Source organism: Centrocercus urophasianus, unplaced genomic scaffold, assembly GCF_019232065.1.
Source record: "Centrocercus urophasianus isolate 14NV4802_14NV808 unplaced genomic scaffold, USGS_Curo_1.0 seq_20, whole genome shotgun sequence".
Lineage (NCBI taxonomy): Eukaryota > Metazoa > Chordata > Aves > Galliformes > Phasianidae > Centrocercus > Centrocercus urophasianus.
The window spans coordinates 12300827-12318623 of NW_024884756.1; the positions used below are offsets into that span (position 1 = coordinate 12300827).

A 17797-nucleotide genomic window follows, 5' to 3' on the forward strand; every position below is an offset into this window, starting at 1 on the left:
CCTAATTCAGCTCCTGTGGAAATCAAGGTAAAACCTCCTGCTGCCTTTACAGGCTTTGCACCTGCTCCTTCAAAAAAAAAAAAAGGATACTTTCCAAAATATCATTCTGGCTGACCTCTCTTTTACATTCACTAAACCTTCTAATTCCTGCACCCAGATAGCAGACCTGTGATGCAGAAGAGCACTTTCTAACCCCACTGAGTGATGCCAAAAGAGTGACCGAAGCCCAGACCCCACTCCCAAAGCCATCTGGGCACTTGAGGCCACATCTGCAAACACAGAGGATGACGCAAAGAAAGGCAGGGCACTGGGCACACTCCACACAGCCGGCAGCTGGATCCCAAGGCATCACCACAGCCAGCCCCACGCTCAACCCGTTCCTGGAGCCCCTGGGTCCTGCTCTCCCCTCATTCCCCAGACGCTGAGGAGAAGCGGGTGATCCGCAGGTTCTTCTGGAGCAGGAAGGAGGTGAGAGGTGTCTCATGCTATTGTTCCTGTGTCACAAGAACAGCCTTTGCTGTGTCATCATGCCAACAGGATACACGATGCAGGACAAAACCCAGCACTCCTAAGCGCCGGATGCTGGTGAGACGTTGGAGCCTTGCAGCGTGCCTGCAGCCCCCCACCCACCTGAGGGGCTCAGTCAGGGATGGCCACAGAGCGAGCTGAGCCTTCCCAGCCCTGCAGATGGGCAGCAAAGAGATGAGTCACCTGGAGGTGGCCAAACAGCACCACTGCTAGCCCACTCACTGCTGGCCACGTGTGCAAAACGGCTGTGGCTGACAGGAATTATGAACCATACGGCGGATACCGGACAGAGCTAAAAAGCAGCAGAAGCTCATTTGAAGACAAACTGAGCCACAGGGCTGCGTTACCCAGACAGAATTATTTCCTGTACGTTAGAAATGTTGCTTCTGGCTACCCGTGCCACAAATGTATGAGCAAGCACATGCCTTCCTTAACATCTCATCGCTGACTTCCTCTCTGCAGAGCCTCGGCCCGCCTGCTCCAGCATTGCAGGAGAGGCACTCACTTCCCACTGCACCCCAGTGAAGACCCCCTTCAAACAGGCGCAGTGTGCCAAATTTCTCTTTTCTAAGCATCCACCCAATCTGGAGATGAACTGCATTGTTTCTAAAGTGTTTACTAATGAGCTTATTATGCAAACTTTTCAAAAGCATTCCCTAATTAGCTGTCCATAATTGCTGCCTTGTCTGCTCTTAACCCTGGCTGATGGAAGAAGGGCATCTTGCAATATCATGCTCCTGTTTGAAGGAAACGATCAGGAGAGGCAGACCAGCAGGGCAGGGCCTGGCGGCACTCCTGGGGTGCCAGGGGTTGGCTGCTGCTTCCTCACTGTGTGTGGGGCCGGGGCCAAGTGCCTGGCTGCTCTCTAAGAAGGACATGGAGCCATGCTGCATCCACGCGTCCCATTCCTGGAAGCACAGGAGATGGCACGCTGCCACAGGGCCACTGCTGACTGGCTGTGCCCACCATGTCCCACTGCAACGTGCCTTGGGAGCATTGGTGCATTGCTGCCAACTCCACGACATGGCCACTGGCATGTGACATCTTCCCATGCCAGCCCCGGCCCCTGTGCCCTGCCTCTCCAGCTGCATCTGCCTGGTCATGCTGAACATGGCCTTTTTCACTTGACATCACCATATCAGGCTGCAATGACAACTACACAGATTTCCTCCTTACTGTGGTCGCAGTTCCTTTTTCTGGAAACCCTCAAGGCCTGACATGGTGAGCCAGCACAAAGAAGAAGAGCTTGACTCTACAGCTCTGGGCTGCCTGCCATTTGCCACCTCTTGCTTGTTTTTAGAGCCCATCTCCAGAGCCCTCTGCCAGCATTTGGTGAGCGCCACCAGAGGGGGCTGCGAGCTGCACCAGCAGCCCCAAAACCTGCCCAGGCAGAGAACCACAGCCCCAGCAGCATCCTTCCACCCTTCCCTTGGGTGCCTGGCAGAAGGGTTCCAAAATCCCACCGATGTGGCTTGCCTGTGGCTCAGGCTTTTCAATACAAAGCGCTCCTCTGGTGCAGATGCTATGACTCAGCCCAAACGTCTTCTGCTGGCATCTGGAGCCCATGCCTGCCCGCTGTGATGCACAGCATGTGTCTGTGCCACGTGCACACAGCCATGTCCCAGTACCCAGTGTGTCACTGCCCAACCTGCCTTGGAGTTGGGATGGCAGAACCCATAGCCAGGCTTGGGAGCTATCAGAGGCCAAAAGACATCTCTAGCAAATGGGAGGGACACAGATGGAAAAGGTAGTTATAGAGGCGATGATTCATTCAGAGCTGAGTTTCTGACTTGGATTTTCCAAGTAAGCAGCACAGACAGAGAAATGGCAACTGGGCAGGAGGGTTGCATGTCTGGGCGAGCTGGGGGGGTTTCCTTTGCACAGCGGAAAACTCTGTTTGGGTCAATCCCGGGATTAAAAATAAACCACAGAATCACAGAATGGAAGGGACCTCAAGGATCAAGAATCTGCAACCCCCCTGCCACATGCAGGGCCATGGTAGACACAAGGCTGCCCAGGTATTACCATGCCATGTGGCAGAGCTGAACCCCCTTTGCAGAAGCAGCACACTTTTCCCCTGGCTGCCACCTCCCCATTTAGGGAGCACACACCCACTGCCCCACCTGAGCTGTGCTCACAGTGCACAGGAAGAAATGGCAAGGGGATAGGGCTGTTACTATTTCTGGATGCTAGGCAGTCCTCTCACCACAGTGCTCAGCTTCCTTTGTGTCCCTGCCGTCACACTGTGTCCCCATGGATGCAGGACAGGGGGAGCATGGCCCAGGGCCTGTCCCCCCAGCATATCCACCCTCCTGCAACAGGAGCCCTACTGTGACTGATACCAGGAGCTGCAAGTGCAGGAGGTGGCCAGTCTTCTTTATCTAAAGCGTTTCCCCAAGTAAGGCACTTCCTCAGAGCACAGATGAAACACAGAGATAGAGAGGATCTTCTGGGCCTTCAATTATATCAATTACTCCTTTGATGACAGCTGAGGGATGCAGTTACTTCTTAATGCAGCTGGACACAGCCAAAAAATAAAAGCCCAGATGTGTTTCTGGAGAAACAATAGCAATGTAATGAGCACCAACTGAGCTGCCTGTCACTGCCACCTCTGGGCACCCAGCCCTAGCCTGGGCTCCTTCTCTCTGAGCAGCACCAGCCACCAGACCCTGCTGCACACAGGCCGCTCTCACTCCGATGTCCGGCAGCTACAGGTCCGCAACCTCTTCCGGCCAGCTGCCCGGCCAGAGGAAGTCACTGACCTTGCCGTGTAGGTCCCAAGGGTGCAGAACATGGCAGGAAGCGCCTCCTGCCCCAAAGGGAAGCCTACATCTGATTCAAGGATGAAGATTTTTGCAGATAGTTTCATACGCCTTAAAACAGGCTTTTGGAATGTAAATGTTATGCTTCACAAGGAAGAAACTTTAGCCTAATAAGGTAAAAGAAATGTCGAAGGATGAAGCAACAAAGGAAGCGCTTGTGGTGTTTTGTTTACTCCTGGCAGCTGGAGCACGAAGCACAGCCTGGCCCTGCTCCCGCTCCATGAGCTGCCAGGTAGCAACACCAGGCCAGGGGGACTGTGTCTGCTGAGAGACTGAGTGCCAGTCAGTCCATCGGCTGCCATCCTTCAGAGAAAGTGCTTTTATTAATGACCAGATGTCAGAAGAAAGGCCCTGAGATGCTGTTTCTTTGATGCTGAACTCCTGGTCCCATTAAGATTCCCACCTGCAGCTGCAGTGAGACCTTTGCATCCTTGTAACACACCCTCTGACACTCAGATGAGATTTATTATGAGATGGTCATCTGCTAATGCTACTTAATGTCCAGGCAATTACACAGTGTTAAGATTTCTCTCTTTCTGATAAAACACTTAAAAACAAAAAGTCTCCCTCCTACCTGTTCTTTTTAGGTAGTGTTTTTCTTGCATTATTTTCACAGATTTAGTCACGGTCCCTACCAGGCACTGTCCATCCTTTGCAATGCCTGCTGTGGGGACAGGCAACTGAACTGCTGGCTTCTGGCTTACACCTGGGGGTCAGCAAAGGCCCAGGTGCACTGTGGATGAACCTTGTCTCACACTTGTACACACATGGCAGCTGAGGGAACAGAGGTGCAAGCAAACCACACTTTCAACAGAGATTTGATATGAATTCCTGGTTCCTAGAGAGCAATACTGTTGCAGGAGCAAAACTGAATCAAAGACCTTGAGAAAACTTCCACCATTCATGTCCTATGGATAGTGCTGGAAACAAAAACCCTCCAACACGAACCTTCCTGCAAAGCTCCTCCAAGTACACACGGAAAAGGGAAAGCATAGTACCACAGCACTCACTCAGACATTTACTACAACAAAGCAGAAAGCTGCAGTGGAGCGATGAATTCAGTGGTTGGGGTCACCCTTCCAGCACACAGCACCTGAGCTCAGGACCAGACCCTGCTCTCTCACAGGCACCAAAATGTAGCAGAAGTTGTCCAAAGTACTCAGTGCTGTAAGCAACAACTGCACAACTGCAGAGGAAAACCAGGTGCCCTTGAAGATTTCTGGCACTCTGACTGACCCAGATTTGCTAGCCTGAGACCTTGGAGAGACACAGTCACTCCTGCCCAGCTCAGCCCCTGCCCCGTGCACACTGCCCTGCCAATACATATTGCATACTCTGCAGTCTGAGAACATAGGCCTATGAAGCTTTTATTACTCTGAATTTGGGGCAACTGCATTAGCTGTGAGAAGGCTATACAGTCAAGCCTGTCCAAGCAATAGTAAAACCTGATAGCAACCATCATTCTCACGAGCACTGCCAAGGCCTTGCTGTATTCATTTATGCCCATGCTAAGCCTTTCTCCACTGTCTCCCTTCTCTAAATGCAGGCCTGATCCTGCAAAGTGCTAAACTTCTTACACACAGAGTGACTTGAAGGAGAGTTGATGGTGCTCAGAACCTTATTAGCCTAGGCTTTATCTTTAGGGGGTGATGAGATCCCCAGTGACATCAATCAGCACACCTTGGTTACAGCTAGAGGACCTATGCTGATTTACAGTAGCTGAGGATCCAGCTTTGTGCATTATATCTTTCAGTACATCATGAAACCCATGCTGAATTCTTTATTCTCCACAGGACCAATCCTACAGCCCCATAAATGCTTCCCCAGACCCTTTTTGCAACCAGAGTCCTGCTCTCCATATATAACTTCCTTTTAATCAACAGGAGCAGCATGCCTAGCAAAACTGCTGCATCAGGCCTGCTTTAGGAGACTAAGCTCCTTCACAGCTCAGACATCCCTGCAGCTGGCCACAGATTCCAGATGAAATGCACAGGTTTATAAGTCTGCCGAGACCATGTTATTAACTCAGCCTTTTATGGTGCCCTTTGATGCTGTTAATTATTCTTTACTAGCTGCTAATTGTTTTTCCTGGACGTGTAGTTTCTGAGCCCCCTCTTAGGGGAAAAAGAAAAGCAAACAAAACCAATATCCCTGATTACTAAACCCAGTAGAACAAACACTGTGGAGAATCAGATTCAGCTAAGCCCAAGCCCAGGTCACCAGCCCTTGGGTTCCCCTTGCCATGCCTCTGCCTAGTTACCCAACAGGAAATTGCACTGTTCTCTCAGCGTGGCTTAAAGGTGAAGCCACTGCAACACAGAAAAAAAACCCAGGCTGCCTTCTAACTGAAGTCAGACTCAGGCTGAAAGCCAGTTAGCTCTTGCTTTCAGATGATTTCAGCCTAGAATATTTCAGCCTAGAACAGTGTATGCTCATCCTTTGAGTCTAAAGAAGCATCTTAAACCCACCCATCGACAGAGGCACACCTGCCCTGAAAGGCCATGACACACAGTACAGCACCACGGAGGCTCAGGCTGATGCTTGCTTCCATGCACAAAGGAGCACCACGTCCATACCGCTACATGAAAGCAAGATAACAGCGTACTAGTGAAGAAGAGGAAGGTTCTTACTTGCAATCATGCTTCTCGATTTCAAAGTGAGGGTTGAAGTTGAGGATAATCTTCTGGTTGGGCTCAGGAGCATAGATGACCCACTCGCAGTTCTGGTGGGAGGGGTAGTCATTGGGGTAGCCTGGGGAGGTGATGTACCCGGCGTCCTTGGAGTTGAGGCGGCCCCCACACGGCTGAGCTGCAGAGACAAGGAAGGGAATGAGGCATTAAAAACAGGTTTGGGACACTGGCTACAGACAGCAGGTCCCTGCGGGCCATGGGTGGTGGTGGTCTGATAAAGGCCACTCTCTAGCCTTCTGATGCCAGGTTGGTGCCTTACTATTTCAGTATCAACCTCTGGGTTTGAAGACATTATTCTACACAAGAAACCTACTCCCTTCTCCTTCCACTTCCTGCCACACTTACATGCCACATTTCACACAGACCAGAAAACAGAAACAAATGCCCTTGCCTAGGCAATTACAGAGCTATAAAGTAAGAGACAGATTGGTATCACATTATCTGGAGCTGCCTCACTTCATATCTTCCTTCGCAAGCTGCTCCATGGCAGCCTCCCACAGGCATCTCGAGAGGCAACAAAGTTTGGACACAGTTGACCCTCAGTGCAGCTGCAGAGTGCTTTGCTGCTTCCAGGGAAGGGCACTGAGGCAAAGCAGAGCTGAGCAGCAGGTCCATGGCTGGCAGCAGAGGTGAGGACGGTGTCCTGCCCTCCTGGCTCCAGCAAGGAACTGTGTGACAGCCCTTCCCCACTTGCCTCCCTCTCGCCCACAGCAGCCATGACACCATCTCAGCAGACAGGCCACCTCTTCCTTCCCAAATCTTTTGGTCAACCCAAGCTGTTGGAATCGCAGACTGATAATCAGCAGTGGTTTTGTGGGGCTAGCCCACAAATAGCTGGCAACAATTACATGGCGAGCAAAGGGAGAATTCCCAGCTTCGGGTTAGAACAGGCCCTGGAGGGTGATTTCATCTTCAAAAAAACATTTAATCTCATGAAGGCTGCAAATCAAATTTATTATTGCATTACTTGCTGGGAGGAAAATCTGCATCACAGGGTCAATTGATAACACACTACAAATCTCAACAAAGTCCCTTTCTCCATGGGGCCCCATCGCGTGCCTCCCCACTGCCACCCCCCTGTCCAAGCATCATGGCCCCACAGATGTCTCCAGATGATGGCAATGCCTGCTCCTGCTCAGCAAAATGGGTGAAACCCAGCCAAACCCTGCGGCCCCTCCACAGAGCAGCCAGCCAGGGAAGCAGCGGGGCCGGCACTGCCCTGCTGACCCCAGTCTTGTGCTGACAGGCTCTACCCTCCCAGCCCATGAGCGATGGGGTGAAACACGGGACACAAATCTTCATGTACACCCATCCACATCGGGGCCTCTGCAGTGGAGGGAAAGCCAGACACAGGGACCATAAAGGAAGGGGTGAAGGGGAAGGGCTGTCCTCCTTCCAAGGGGCTGCCCCATAGTCTTTCCATCCCAGCAGGGTGTGGGTGGGCTTTCCTGCAGCCCGGGCAAGGACATCTGGCAACATAAGGAGAAAAAGCAAGGCGATGCCTCCTGGAGAAATCGCCCTGCTGCCTACATGCACCCTGCAGAAGGGGCGAATGCTGTGCAGAAGCAGCAGGAAGGTCCTCCTGGGCTCTGGCTGCCCCACAGGAACCAGGCTTCCTTCACTATGAGAAAGCTCTGCCTCCATTTCCTCTATATTTTTTGTGCCCTCTAACACATTCATTCTTTAAAATAACTTCCTTCTCACACACCCAGAGGCATCTCTGCAGCCCTGTCTTTTTCTTAAAATAATCCTGTAAGAATCCTGAAAAATATGAGGGGAAAAAATTGCAAAGCTGCCACGGAGGAGCTGAGAATACCAAAAAACATCTGGTTTTGTTCCACAGGAGCGCCTGCTCAACACACAAACATTTACAAACCAACGGTTTTGCACAAACCCCTTCTCTTAGCAAAGCATATTTGCCCACACACGTGTCTGTGTGGGTTTGGGGGGAGGGGGATTGGAGAGAGACTCACGTGGAAGGAAGAAAATCAAGGACTTGTTGACATCAACGTACAAATAGACGTGTAATTCACACTTCACTCATGTACGCACTTTCACACCTTTTCCTAAAAATTCACACCTCGTTTGCACACATGTCCACCCCCTCCAGCAAAGAGAAATATTCAAGCTGCAGATTATTTTTCTTGGAAAGGGCAAAGTCTCGAAGCCATGAAAATACAGTCAATCCTTCCACACCTCGTCATCCCCTCCCTGTCTCCCCTGCTTTCACACACATGCTACCCGCTAGGCTGATACCACCAACATCACCCACCGCTCTGAAGCTGTGAGCCCCTTCCTCGTGCTGGGTACTACAAGCACACATCGCGATCCAGCCAGTCGGGGGGGAACTGCAATGTGAACAAGGGACCAGGCGCCGGCTCTTTCCTGACAGATACACTCAGTAGCAGACACCCTGATGCTAAAATCTCTCCCCTTGCCCTGTGAGGCCACCACAGCTCAGCAGGATCACGCTAAGGAAGTCCTCAGGCTCGATCCTGATTTTAGGTCAGCTCATTGCTCAGGTGCCAAGGTGAGAGGGAGCAGAGCCAGAACCCTCCTTCTGTGGCCCCAAGAGCAAAATGGGATGAGCAGGTGAGATAACTGAGCAGACAGGAAGACCTATCTTGTCTAACACACATTTAGAGACTACCAGGAAAGCATCACCATCTTTCTGCAGCCTTCCACCTGCAGGAAAGCTTTTCAGCCTTTTAGAGGAGCAGATTTTGCCCCGCCACCACCCCAGAGAAGCTCCCTGTTAACAAGGAGAGCTACATCTCACCCACATGCAGCACTGCCTAGGAGGTGGGCAATTTCATAGCAGGGAAACAGGCTTCTTAGAGTCACCTGAAGAGGTAAAATGACTAATATCTCTATAATTGTTCTGTTGGGCTTTTCTTTCTATTGATTCACTGGTATCTAGCAGACAAACACCTGCAACAAAAAAATCCATCACTGCGCCCACTGATAGACAAAGGGTTTGTCTCAGCAGACGTGCCAAGCACCGACTTCCTATATAAAACCAGGTCTGTTGTGCACTCAGCAGAGGTCCAAGCTTCTGCATAAATCTGTCCTTTAAAACTGATGCATCAAGTCAGTGCAAAAATTAAAAAAAAAAGAAAAAAAGAAAAAAAGTGAGTAGCATGGCTACTGCCCAGGCTGTATGCTCTGGAAGCAAGACGTGCTCCAACACTAATGGGCTCTGGCAGCTTTCACCAGCCCTAAATTCACTTAATAAAATTAAAATTGAATTCTGAAGCATCAGCCGAGGCTGCCAGGTGCGTGGGACATCCCGCTGCTCAGTAAGCAGAACGTGGGCCCTGAAAGCCAACTGCTGGGGCCATGCCAAGCCGCGTGGCAGAGGGCTGGGAGGCTGCGCCCATGGCCAGGCTGCAGGCTCCACAGCGGATGCCGCAGGGTTCAGCGCTTCCTGGTTGTGTGAGAGTGGGATGGGGTTGGGATGGGAAACCCCCAAAGGCTTCCTTCCTTGCAGCCCACCAGGTACCTTGGGCTATTCCCTGCAACTAGGGGCTAACCCAACAAGAACAGCACAGCCCCAACAGGGGACTTACACCAGAGGACAATGAACAAGCCAAAAGGGTGGAAAGGGAACATCAGGGATGCTCACAGGGAAGACTCCCACAGAGGTTGCAGTCGGCACTCAGGGGACCCATAGATAGCAGCAAGGCCCCTGGAGCTTCCACCCACATGTGGGGCTTCCCAGCTCCGCAGCTCATCAGCATGCTCTGAAACTTTTGGACAGGAGCACAGTGTTCTCCTACTTGAATTTCCTGCCGACTAAACCCCTCTGGATTTTCCTCACCCCAGGAGAGCTGGGCTCACTGTTATTGTTGGACCTGCAACACAGAAACTGAAGCCAATTCTGCCTGTAACAAAAATAATCATCACCACAGAGGCCCATTTCACAACAAACACATACTACAGCCTCTCAGAGCTCACAGCGTCCAGCAGGGAACCATCACATATTTTGATCCGCTGGGTTCAGTTTACTTTGGGGATATAATTCAAGGCTGTGTGCACCATGCAAGGCGCTCCTGCTGCCTCAGAAGCAGGCAGCAGCACTGATGCCTGCTGCTGGATGAAGGCAGCAAGGGGGGAGATCCCAGCAGCCCCATGCTGCCATGGCTTGCTGTCTGCTGCCTCCTGACTGCTTCCCCTGCCTTGCACAAGGCCCTGCACCTCAACTCCACGCTTTCATCCCACCACCAGAAGATTTCTACATCATGGGACGTGGCACTTGGGCAGGGCAGTTTTGCCCAGTGACACCACTGCAAAATGTGGGTCCTGGCATGGAGGATCTGAGTGCTCTCAAAGCTGGAGTTGGCACAAGCTACAGCAAAACCTGCTGGAGTCAAACAGCTCTTTAGGAAGCTAAGCTTTCTAAGGTCCACATGCATGCAAGTGCTTTGCCAAACCTCAGCATGGATGGGAGAAACAGATCCCATCTGGTGGGATTCATTACTTCTCACGTCCATCCTGCTTCATTTACCAGTGCTTCAGCCCTAGGAGATGCTGCAGGCTGGTGTGGGCCCTACCCAAAACCCTCAGGCATAGCTTTTGAAGGGTGGGAGCACAAATCGAGCTTCGGATTTAAATGTACAGCTTAGCCATTGGCCAGGGAGAGACACACAGAACAGAGGAAGCTAATAAGATTAGATTTCTTTATATCCCCAGTAGCATAGATCATATTAGCAAGAGCATGTTTGCTTTGGATTGTGAGATAAAGCTTCAAAGGCTTCCTGAACGAGTTAATGGACAAACACACCCAGACAACACAAAGCACTGACACGCACAGCTCATCCCAGCGTGACACCCACGTCCACCTCTGGGGATTCCACACAGACAGGGAAAGTTCCCCCAGCACCTCAGCCAGGCCTTCACCACTCAGACTAAATTTCCCTTAGAAGCACGCTCACAGCAAAGCAGAACGCAAAGACTGCTTTTGAGATGTGAACTCGGGTTTTGTTTGATTCAAAGCGTCTCAAGCTTGTCATGAGACAGGCCCATAAAAACACTGTCTGGGCTCAGGCAAGAAAGGAGCTCGCCAATCCATCAGCTCAGGAATGCGGCCGTTTGACCACTTCCTAAGGCAACTGGGGAAGGATGCAATATATTCACTTTATAGTGCTGGACAGCAATGAGAGGAGAACTCCGGAAAGCTCAGCAAATGGAACATTTTAGCTGTGAGCCTTCACAGAAAGAAATAATTTAGAATTATTTTTAAATAAGATAGGAGCGTTGGAGGGAGGAAAAGAACAAGACATACCTGCACTTCCTGTCCATGGTAATCCACTGAGGAACTGACTGCAAACAGAGAACTGCTCGAGCTTCATTGTGGAAAACTAGAGGGCCAAATCCTGAATGCAAGTCCAGTAATGTGCTTTAAAATCACTGGAACTCAGGTGATTTCCACCCCTGAGGCTCTGGATAGCTGCTTTCCAGCAGTGGGCATTGGTTGTACAACCTGAGTCTGTGGAATCTCGACCTTCAAATGTTGTAGTTGGGAGGTCTGTTTGTTTGTTTTGTTTGTCCACACATTTGTACCTTGGATGAGGTTTCATATCCTGTTTTTACAAGGTGCCACCTCCGTTAACTTTGTTATTTGTCATCTTATATCACAAGCTAATGCAATTCCAATAGGGCAACCGGCTTAATAGCGTTAGTCTTTATATAGATGTGTGCACACAATTCTCCTGGCTCGCCTGTGAATGTAATTGGTGGGTCTGAAATTACAACTTCTGGCTACTGCAGCAATCATTCCAGAGGTGCGTGAGTGTGTGCATGCACACAGAAGGGGATAATTGCAGATTGAACTTTCAGGAGCCATGCCTATCTCTCTTGTCTCTGTGTCAGGCTCCCAAGGGTTTGAAAACACATGGAAGCACACTGCCACCTCCCAGGAGCAGGTGGCAGCTTCAGGAGAGCTTCCTGCTGCAGCTCGGGCAGGTGCTGGGGAAGCTTCACTGGTATGCAGGGAGGGAAATGGAGCTCAGGGAGGTGTGGGGCAAAGGCAGAAATAGGGCAGAGCACTCCTGTGCTGCAGCCTGCCACCTCCCCTGTAGGCTGCACCAGGAAAAAACAGGAGAAGGAAACAACCTGCTGAGCCATCCCTGTGAATCAAAAACAGGCTGCTTTGAGGGCCACAGAAGAAAAGTGAGAGACATTTCTAACTCCACACATTAAAGAAATTCACCTAGGATTCCTCTCTAAAGAGCTTCAAGCTTGATGAGAGGTGTTCAATGCCACTGAAATACTAATTAGTATTGTTATTATGACAATTCCAAGAAGAAACCAAAAGCACATCTCATCTTGCACAGCCCCCTGTGATCTTCCAGATCCCTCACACCTTCCGAGCCCATCTGTCAGGATCTGCTCTTTATAAAACCTCAAATCCCAACTTCCCCCACCAGTTTACTTCTGCCTCTCCCTAAGGCAGCTGGCAGAGCCTCTCTGAATCCTCCATACTCCTAAAGCCCCAACACCCCACCTCATGGTGCACAGCAAAACCCAGCGTGTCAGCAGCGGGCGCACAGCCCTAGGCCTGGGATGGGATGTGACAGGGAGGGAAACAGCTCCCTCAGAGCCAGCTGGGAGAGGCCCTGCTGCAGCTCCCCCCATGCACATGCTGCTGAGCAGCAACTTCAGCCTTTAAGACAACTTGCTCAAATCCAGCCACTGCTGAGCCTTGCTGCTAGCACCAACATTATTACACATTCTGGCGAGCATCTTAAGCACATTGTTTCCTGCTGAGCACATATTCAGTGGACAGGCAGAGAGGAAAGTGGAGCGAGTCTAGGGTGTGCGTGAGGGAAAAAGTCGTGGAGAGAGCCTGAGCATGCAAGGGAGAGCACGAGGGAAGGGTGGGATGCAGGAGTGTATGGGGCAGGCAGTAAGGCTTTGGGAACTGAAGAGAAGAGGATCAGACCTGGGTGCTAGCAAAGAGAGGGGAAGCCAGGGAGATGGTACGGGCACGCATTTGCATCTACATGTACAAGTCAGCAGCTTCCTTCCTCCTTCCCCAACCCGAAAGGCATCCCCTAAGAACTGCATCTTTCAGAAAACATGCGGCAGGAAAAGACAGTGTCCCTTTGGCTTCACCATCTTTCAGGGTGGCAGATGTAGAAGGGCAGGCATTTGAGCCCCACGCTGGGGTGACTCACAAGGACAGCTGGGAGAGATGTTTTGCTCTTGTTTCACATACATGGTGAGGAATCAGGGAAAGTTTCAAAGACCCAGAGCTCAGCACTCCACCTCTGGGGCCCAATTTTCTTCATGTGTGAAGGCAGGGTGAGAAGCATTCAGACAAAGTCTCTGCAGTCATCTATTGCTGTTAGCAATACCTCTGGCTATTCTACTTGCCAACTTCTGCTTTCCTGCTCAGCTTGTAGCCCTATTCCCAGCTGTATGGGAAGAAGCAGTGCTGTGGATGGGGCTCTTGCTACTGTGCTACCCTAGCTTCCCTGCCATGCCATCTAAGGGCACGGCTGGCACATGGAAAGCCTTGCAGATCCAAGCTGTGATTTTGAGTGCTTGGCACTGTGCCTGCCGACATCGTCCCGACAAACCTCCCCTCTCTGCGCTCGCGCCTCCTCGCTGTGCAGGCATGGGGCCTGGCTTTGGATCCAGCCTTCCGAGACTGCAATTTGGCTCAGGCAGAGAGAAGCTGACCCTTTGATTCCAAGTATGATTAAAACCATGCTACTGTAGCGCGACGCCGTGTGCAACACTGCTAGCAACAGCCCTGATTTATGTTGTTGCTAGTATTGCGGTTTCCACCAGGGTGTAGACAGGGATTTCGAAAATAGCCCAGCTACCTCTTTGTCTGTGTGTGTATTATAATTAGAGACAAGCCAAAAGGCTGTTCCAGAGCTAGGGTAGAGCCGGAGACATTCACGGCCGCTCCTGCCCCGACCTCCGCGCCGACGTGGTCAGCCCAGCAGCTTCCCGTGCTTCCCGGATCAGACAACTGTATTCCTGAGCTCCCGTGGGGACAGTGCTGGTGACTTCACCGCACAATGGAAAGCAACTTTAGCAGCTTCCAGCTTGCTGTAAGGCTGCTGCAGTCTGCCCCGCTGCCATGGCCAACTGCCGACTTCTTCAATTTCGATTTCAGATAGGACCATGGGTCTCAAATACAGACAATTTATTTTCCTAGCGCAGCTGGTCTGTCAGAGGTCATATAATTTGGCAGCAATCCCAGTGCTTAAAAATTAATTTTTCCCTATTAATACAAGCAGGGGTCCCACAGGATAGGCTCCCAGCCTTATCTGAACCTGACAGCATCCTAAACCCATGAAGGATGCTCTCTCCTCTCAGGCTATCTGTGCCACAAGGCCACCACATCCCGGAGCCCAGTGACACTGGCACTTTCTGTTGGACACCAACTGCCCACAGCAGCATTCCGCTGGGATGGACAGTGCTGACTAGCACCCAGCACAGCCTGACGTGCTTTAAGTGGGGCCACGGAGGTACCAAGTGCAGGATAAGTGTTGGGAGGTGAGAGCAGGGAGATGGGAAGCGTTCCCACAGAGCACTGGGACCCACATGCCCATCTGCAGCTCCAGGCACCGTGCACGGAGATGTGCAGAGACAGGGAAGTTAGGCAGACAAAACCCAGTACCCTCACCCGGGGCAGAGCCCCCACCAAGCTCCTATCAGTCGCTCACCGTGAAGCTCCTGACAACTGTCTGCCTCCTGGGCTAAAAAAGCTTTTGTTCCCCGTAAGAGCAGAGCAAACAGCACAGCGGGCACAGGGCGTTACACCAAGCACCGCGTGGGTGTGTGTGCTGCTCGTACGTGCGCGGCACTGCGCCTGCCTGGCAGCTATTTGTTGTGCTCCCCTCCCTACCTCACCGCATCTCTCAAGTCATTATGAAAAATACTGGCTTTTAAGCAAACTATTTGGAAGGCTTCGAGAGCGAGATTTGCTCAGAGCAGCATAAACATTGTCTGAACGGCTCAGCACTTGGGTCACTCAAACCTGTTACTTTCCTACTTGATTGCATTTTACGGGAAGATGAAAAACACAGCATCCAGCGTTCCGATTTATCTGCAGGGTCTCCCACCCGCTCCCCTCCACGGTTATCTCCGGGTTTGCTTGGCTACATACAAATTGGCAGCTGCACTGTTTATCTCTTACTGTAGAAATATTGCACCAGGGTTTTTGCCATGTGGATTATCATATTATTGTCTATTAAAATCATCTCCCCCCTCTATTAACCTCCCTTAGGGAACCTTAAGAGGGACTTTTGTAATGGAGACAGGCTTTCAGATACACCAGACTGAAACATAAATCCATCTGTCTCAGGCACGCATTCTTACCAGGCTGCTCACTGACCGGGGCTGTGCTCTGATGGAGTGAGGACCTCAAATACTGCAAGCATCAGTATCTGGAGGAACCATATGTACTACCTTAAAGATAAGGATGGGAAATGAAATCAAACTGAAGATGGATGGGCCCTATCAGACATACCAGAGAAACCACACTTAGGGAGGAGGCAAACACCTAGCTGAGCACACTCTTGAAGACAGGGGTCAAAGGTTTAGGAGCAATGGAGACTATCAGCCTTCCCCTCTCAACCCCCGGACGACCACAGAAAAGACCCCCAAGAGTGACTGCGCATGCTCTAAGGGGAGGGCCTTACATTCATCAGTTCTAAGAAAACGTTCATGAGTTTGAGAAAATATTTAATACATGCATGAAATTCCAGGGAAAAATATGAGTCTAGGTGAACATAACCAATAAATGTAACCTGCACGTGAGCCAAGGTGCACATATTGGGCGGAGCTATTCCCTACGTGCGCAGCGCTGCAATACACCTGCGTGACACGACTCATTGGCGTGGCAGCTTCATCTACCGGCGTGCCCATCTCACTCAGCCCGACGGGGGCTCGCGCCTCTCTACTCCATACCTTTGCTCACCGGGCTCGCGACTGAGCCATCTGAGCAGCTGAGGCACCGCGACAGCGTCTCGGCACAGCCGCCGGTGTCAGCCGCAGGGAGACAACTTCCTCGCCGCCTCCAGCACCATGTGATGCTCCACTTAGCCGGGAAAACCCCGCGTTCAAATAAACATTCCTTTCGGCAGCCGAGCAACCTCAGCCCCACGGCCGGCTCGTCAATCCCTTCCCGAAAAGCAGTGCTGATCCCGAGCCCACTGGAGGGCGGGAAGAGGCGGCCGGGCTCCGAGGGGCCGCAAGGAGCTGCCGCAAGGAGCTGCCCGGAGCTGGCAGCGTGTGCCCAGGCACGAGCCTCAGGTTGCAGCCCGGCACAGCAGCGCTACGGAGGGAGGACAGCGGCTCCGACACGGGGACCGCAAGAAGGGCCGCTCCACCCACGGGGGTCCCACGACTCTGTCCTCTCTTTACCCCGTTAAGCGCTTATTCGTTTATTTTCCTATCTGAACAAAAGATGCAATTTTTGTCTCATTCCTTTATAACCGTAAGAAAAGAGGCGATACCAGTGAGCAACTAAACGTACGCCGTGTGCGCGCCGGGAACATCCGCGCCTCGCAGCTGCTGCAAAATAGGGACTTTATCAGCCCGCAGCGCCTCTCCCACTTCCCCTTCCACGCAGATCGGGGCAGGGGGCACGCAGGGAACGACCCGTGACGACCGCCCCTCGCTACCCAGCGCTGTCCGAGTCGCGCCGTGGGCAGGGACCGCTCGCCCCGGGGGCTGCCTGGGCACGTCCCGCGGTCCAGCCGGCGATGGGACATCCCCAGCTCGGCTCGGCACTCCGTCCTGCCGGGCAGCGACCGCAACGCTAAACGCAGCCCGAGCCCCGAGAGGGGCCGGGAGGGGCGCGTCCCTCCCTCGCGGCGCCCGCACCAGCGGAGATCCCGCGGCCCTCAGCGGCCGGACCGAACCGAGCGAGAGGGGAGCACGGGGCCCGGCAGAACACTCGGAGAGGCTCCGAGCGCAGCCCCGGGCTCGCCCGGCCCTACGGGCAGCCCGCGGCCACGCGTCCCTAAGCCTCTCTCGCTGCCAGCTCTGTGCCCGTGCCCCGCCTGCAGCTCCCATTGCGCACCCAAAGTTTCCCGAGGCTGCAGCCGGTTGCGGTGCCCGCGCTACGGTTCTCCCTGCTGCCCGTTCTCCCCTCACAGAAAGCAACGCTCAACTTTCCAGCCCAGCTCCATCCCCTCGCAGGGCGAAGGCAGCCGAGCGGCCGCAGGCGGTGCGCACCAGGCTCGCCCCGCACGCTACCCGCCCGAACCCCGCGAGTCGCGCCGCGCCGCCCACGCCCGGGGGCCGCTTACCTGTCTCCGCTGCGCCTCCGGAGCCGGGCAAGCTCAGCCCTAGAAATCCCCACACCAGAAGAAACGTATCCATCCTTCGCGAGGAGCCAATAACCGCAAAACCCCACCGAGAGGCCGCGCGCCGGACTGCTTCCCTGCCCCGGAGCCCCAGTGGGCGGACGACGGGCGAGCGGCTCCGGCGCGGCTCAGCGGGGGTCGGGCTTCCCCGGGCCGGGGCCACGGGGCGGGCGGCGCGGACGGAGCGCTCGTCCCCTAGGGCGACCCGCGGGGTCGGCGCCTCGACATCCCCCGGGGCGCAGCGACGGCAGTGCGGGCTGGGGCGCCGTCTGCGCCTCCTCTCGCTCCACGCCGGCGCCTCGCAGCCTTTTCAGGCAGGGCGGCATGTGGCTGTCAGCGCCGCGCGCCAGCACCGCCCTCCGCGGCCCCCCGCCCGCCCGCGCCCCGCCCCTCGGGTGCCGGCGCCCCGCCCGCCCGCGCCCCA

The 17797-nt window shown here is 53.1% G+C and overlaps 1 protein-coding gene across 6 annotated transcripts in view; it reads right to left on the bottom strand.

Moving 5' to 3' along the window:
* The window catches only part of NRP2 (neuropilin 2), a 79540-nt gene extending 62058 nt beyond the window's left edge, over nucleotides 1-17482 (bottom strand). For all 6 annotated transcript variants that reach the window (XM_042822168.1, XM_042822166.1, XM_042822167.1 and 3 more), the window contains exons 1-2: nucleotides 17317-17482; nucleotides 5981-6158 (exon numbers count right to left, since the gene is read on the bottom strand). In XM_042822168.1, the coding sequence (XP_042678102.1) occupies nucleotides 5981-6158; nucleotides 17317-17389 (251 nt within the window). In that variant the 5' untranslated portion in view covers nucleotides 17390-17482. The remainder of the gene's footprint in view (nucleotides 1-5980; nucleotides 6159-17316) is intronic.
* Nucleotides 17483-17797: the final 315 nt, after the last annotated feature.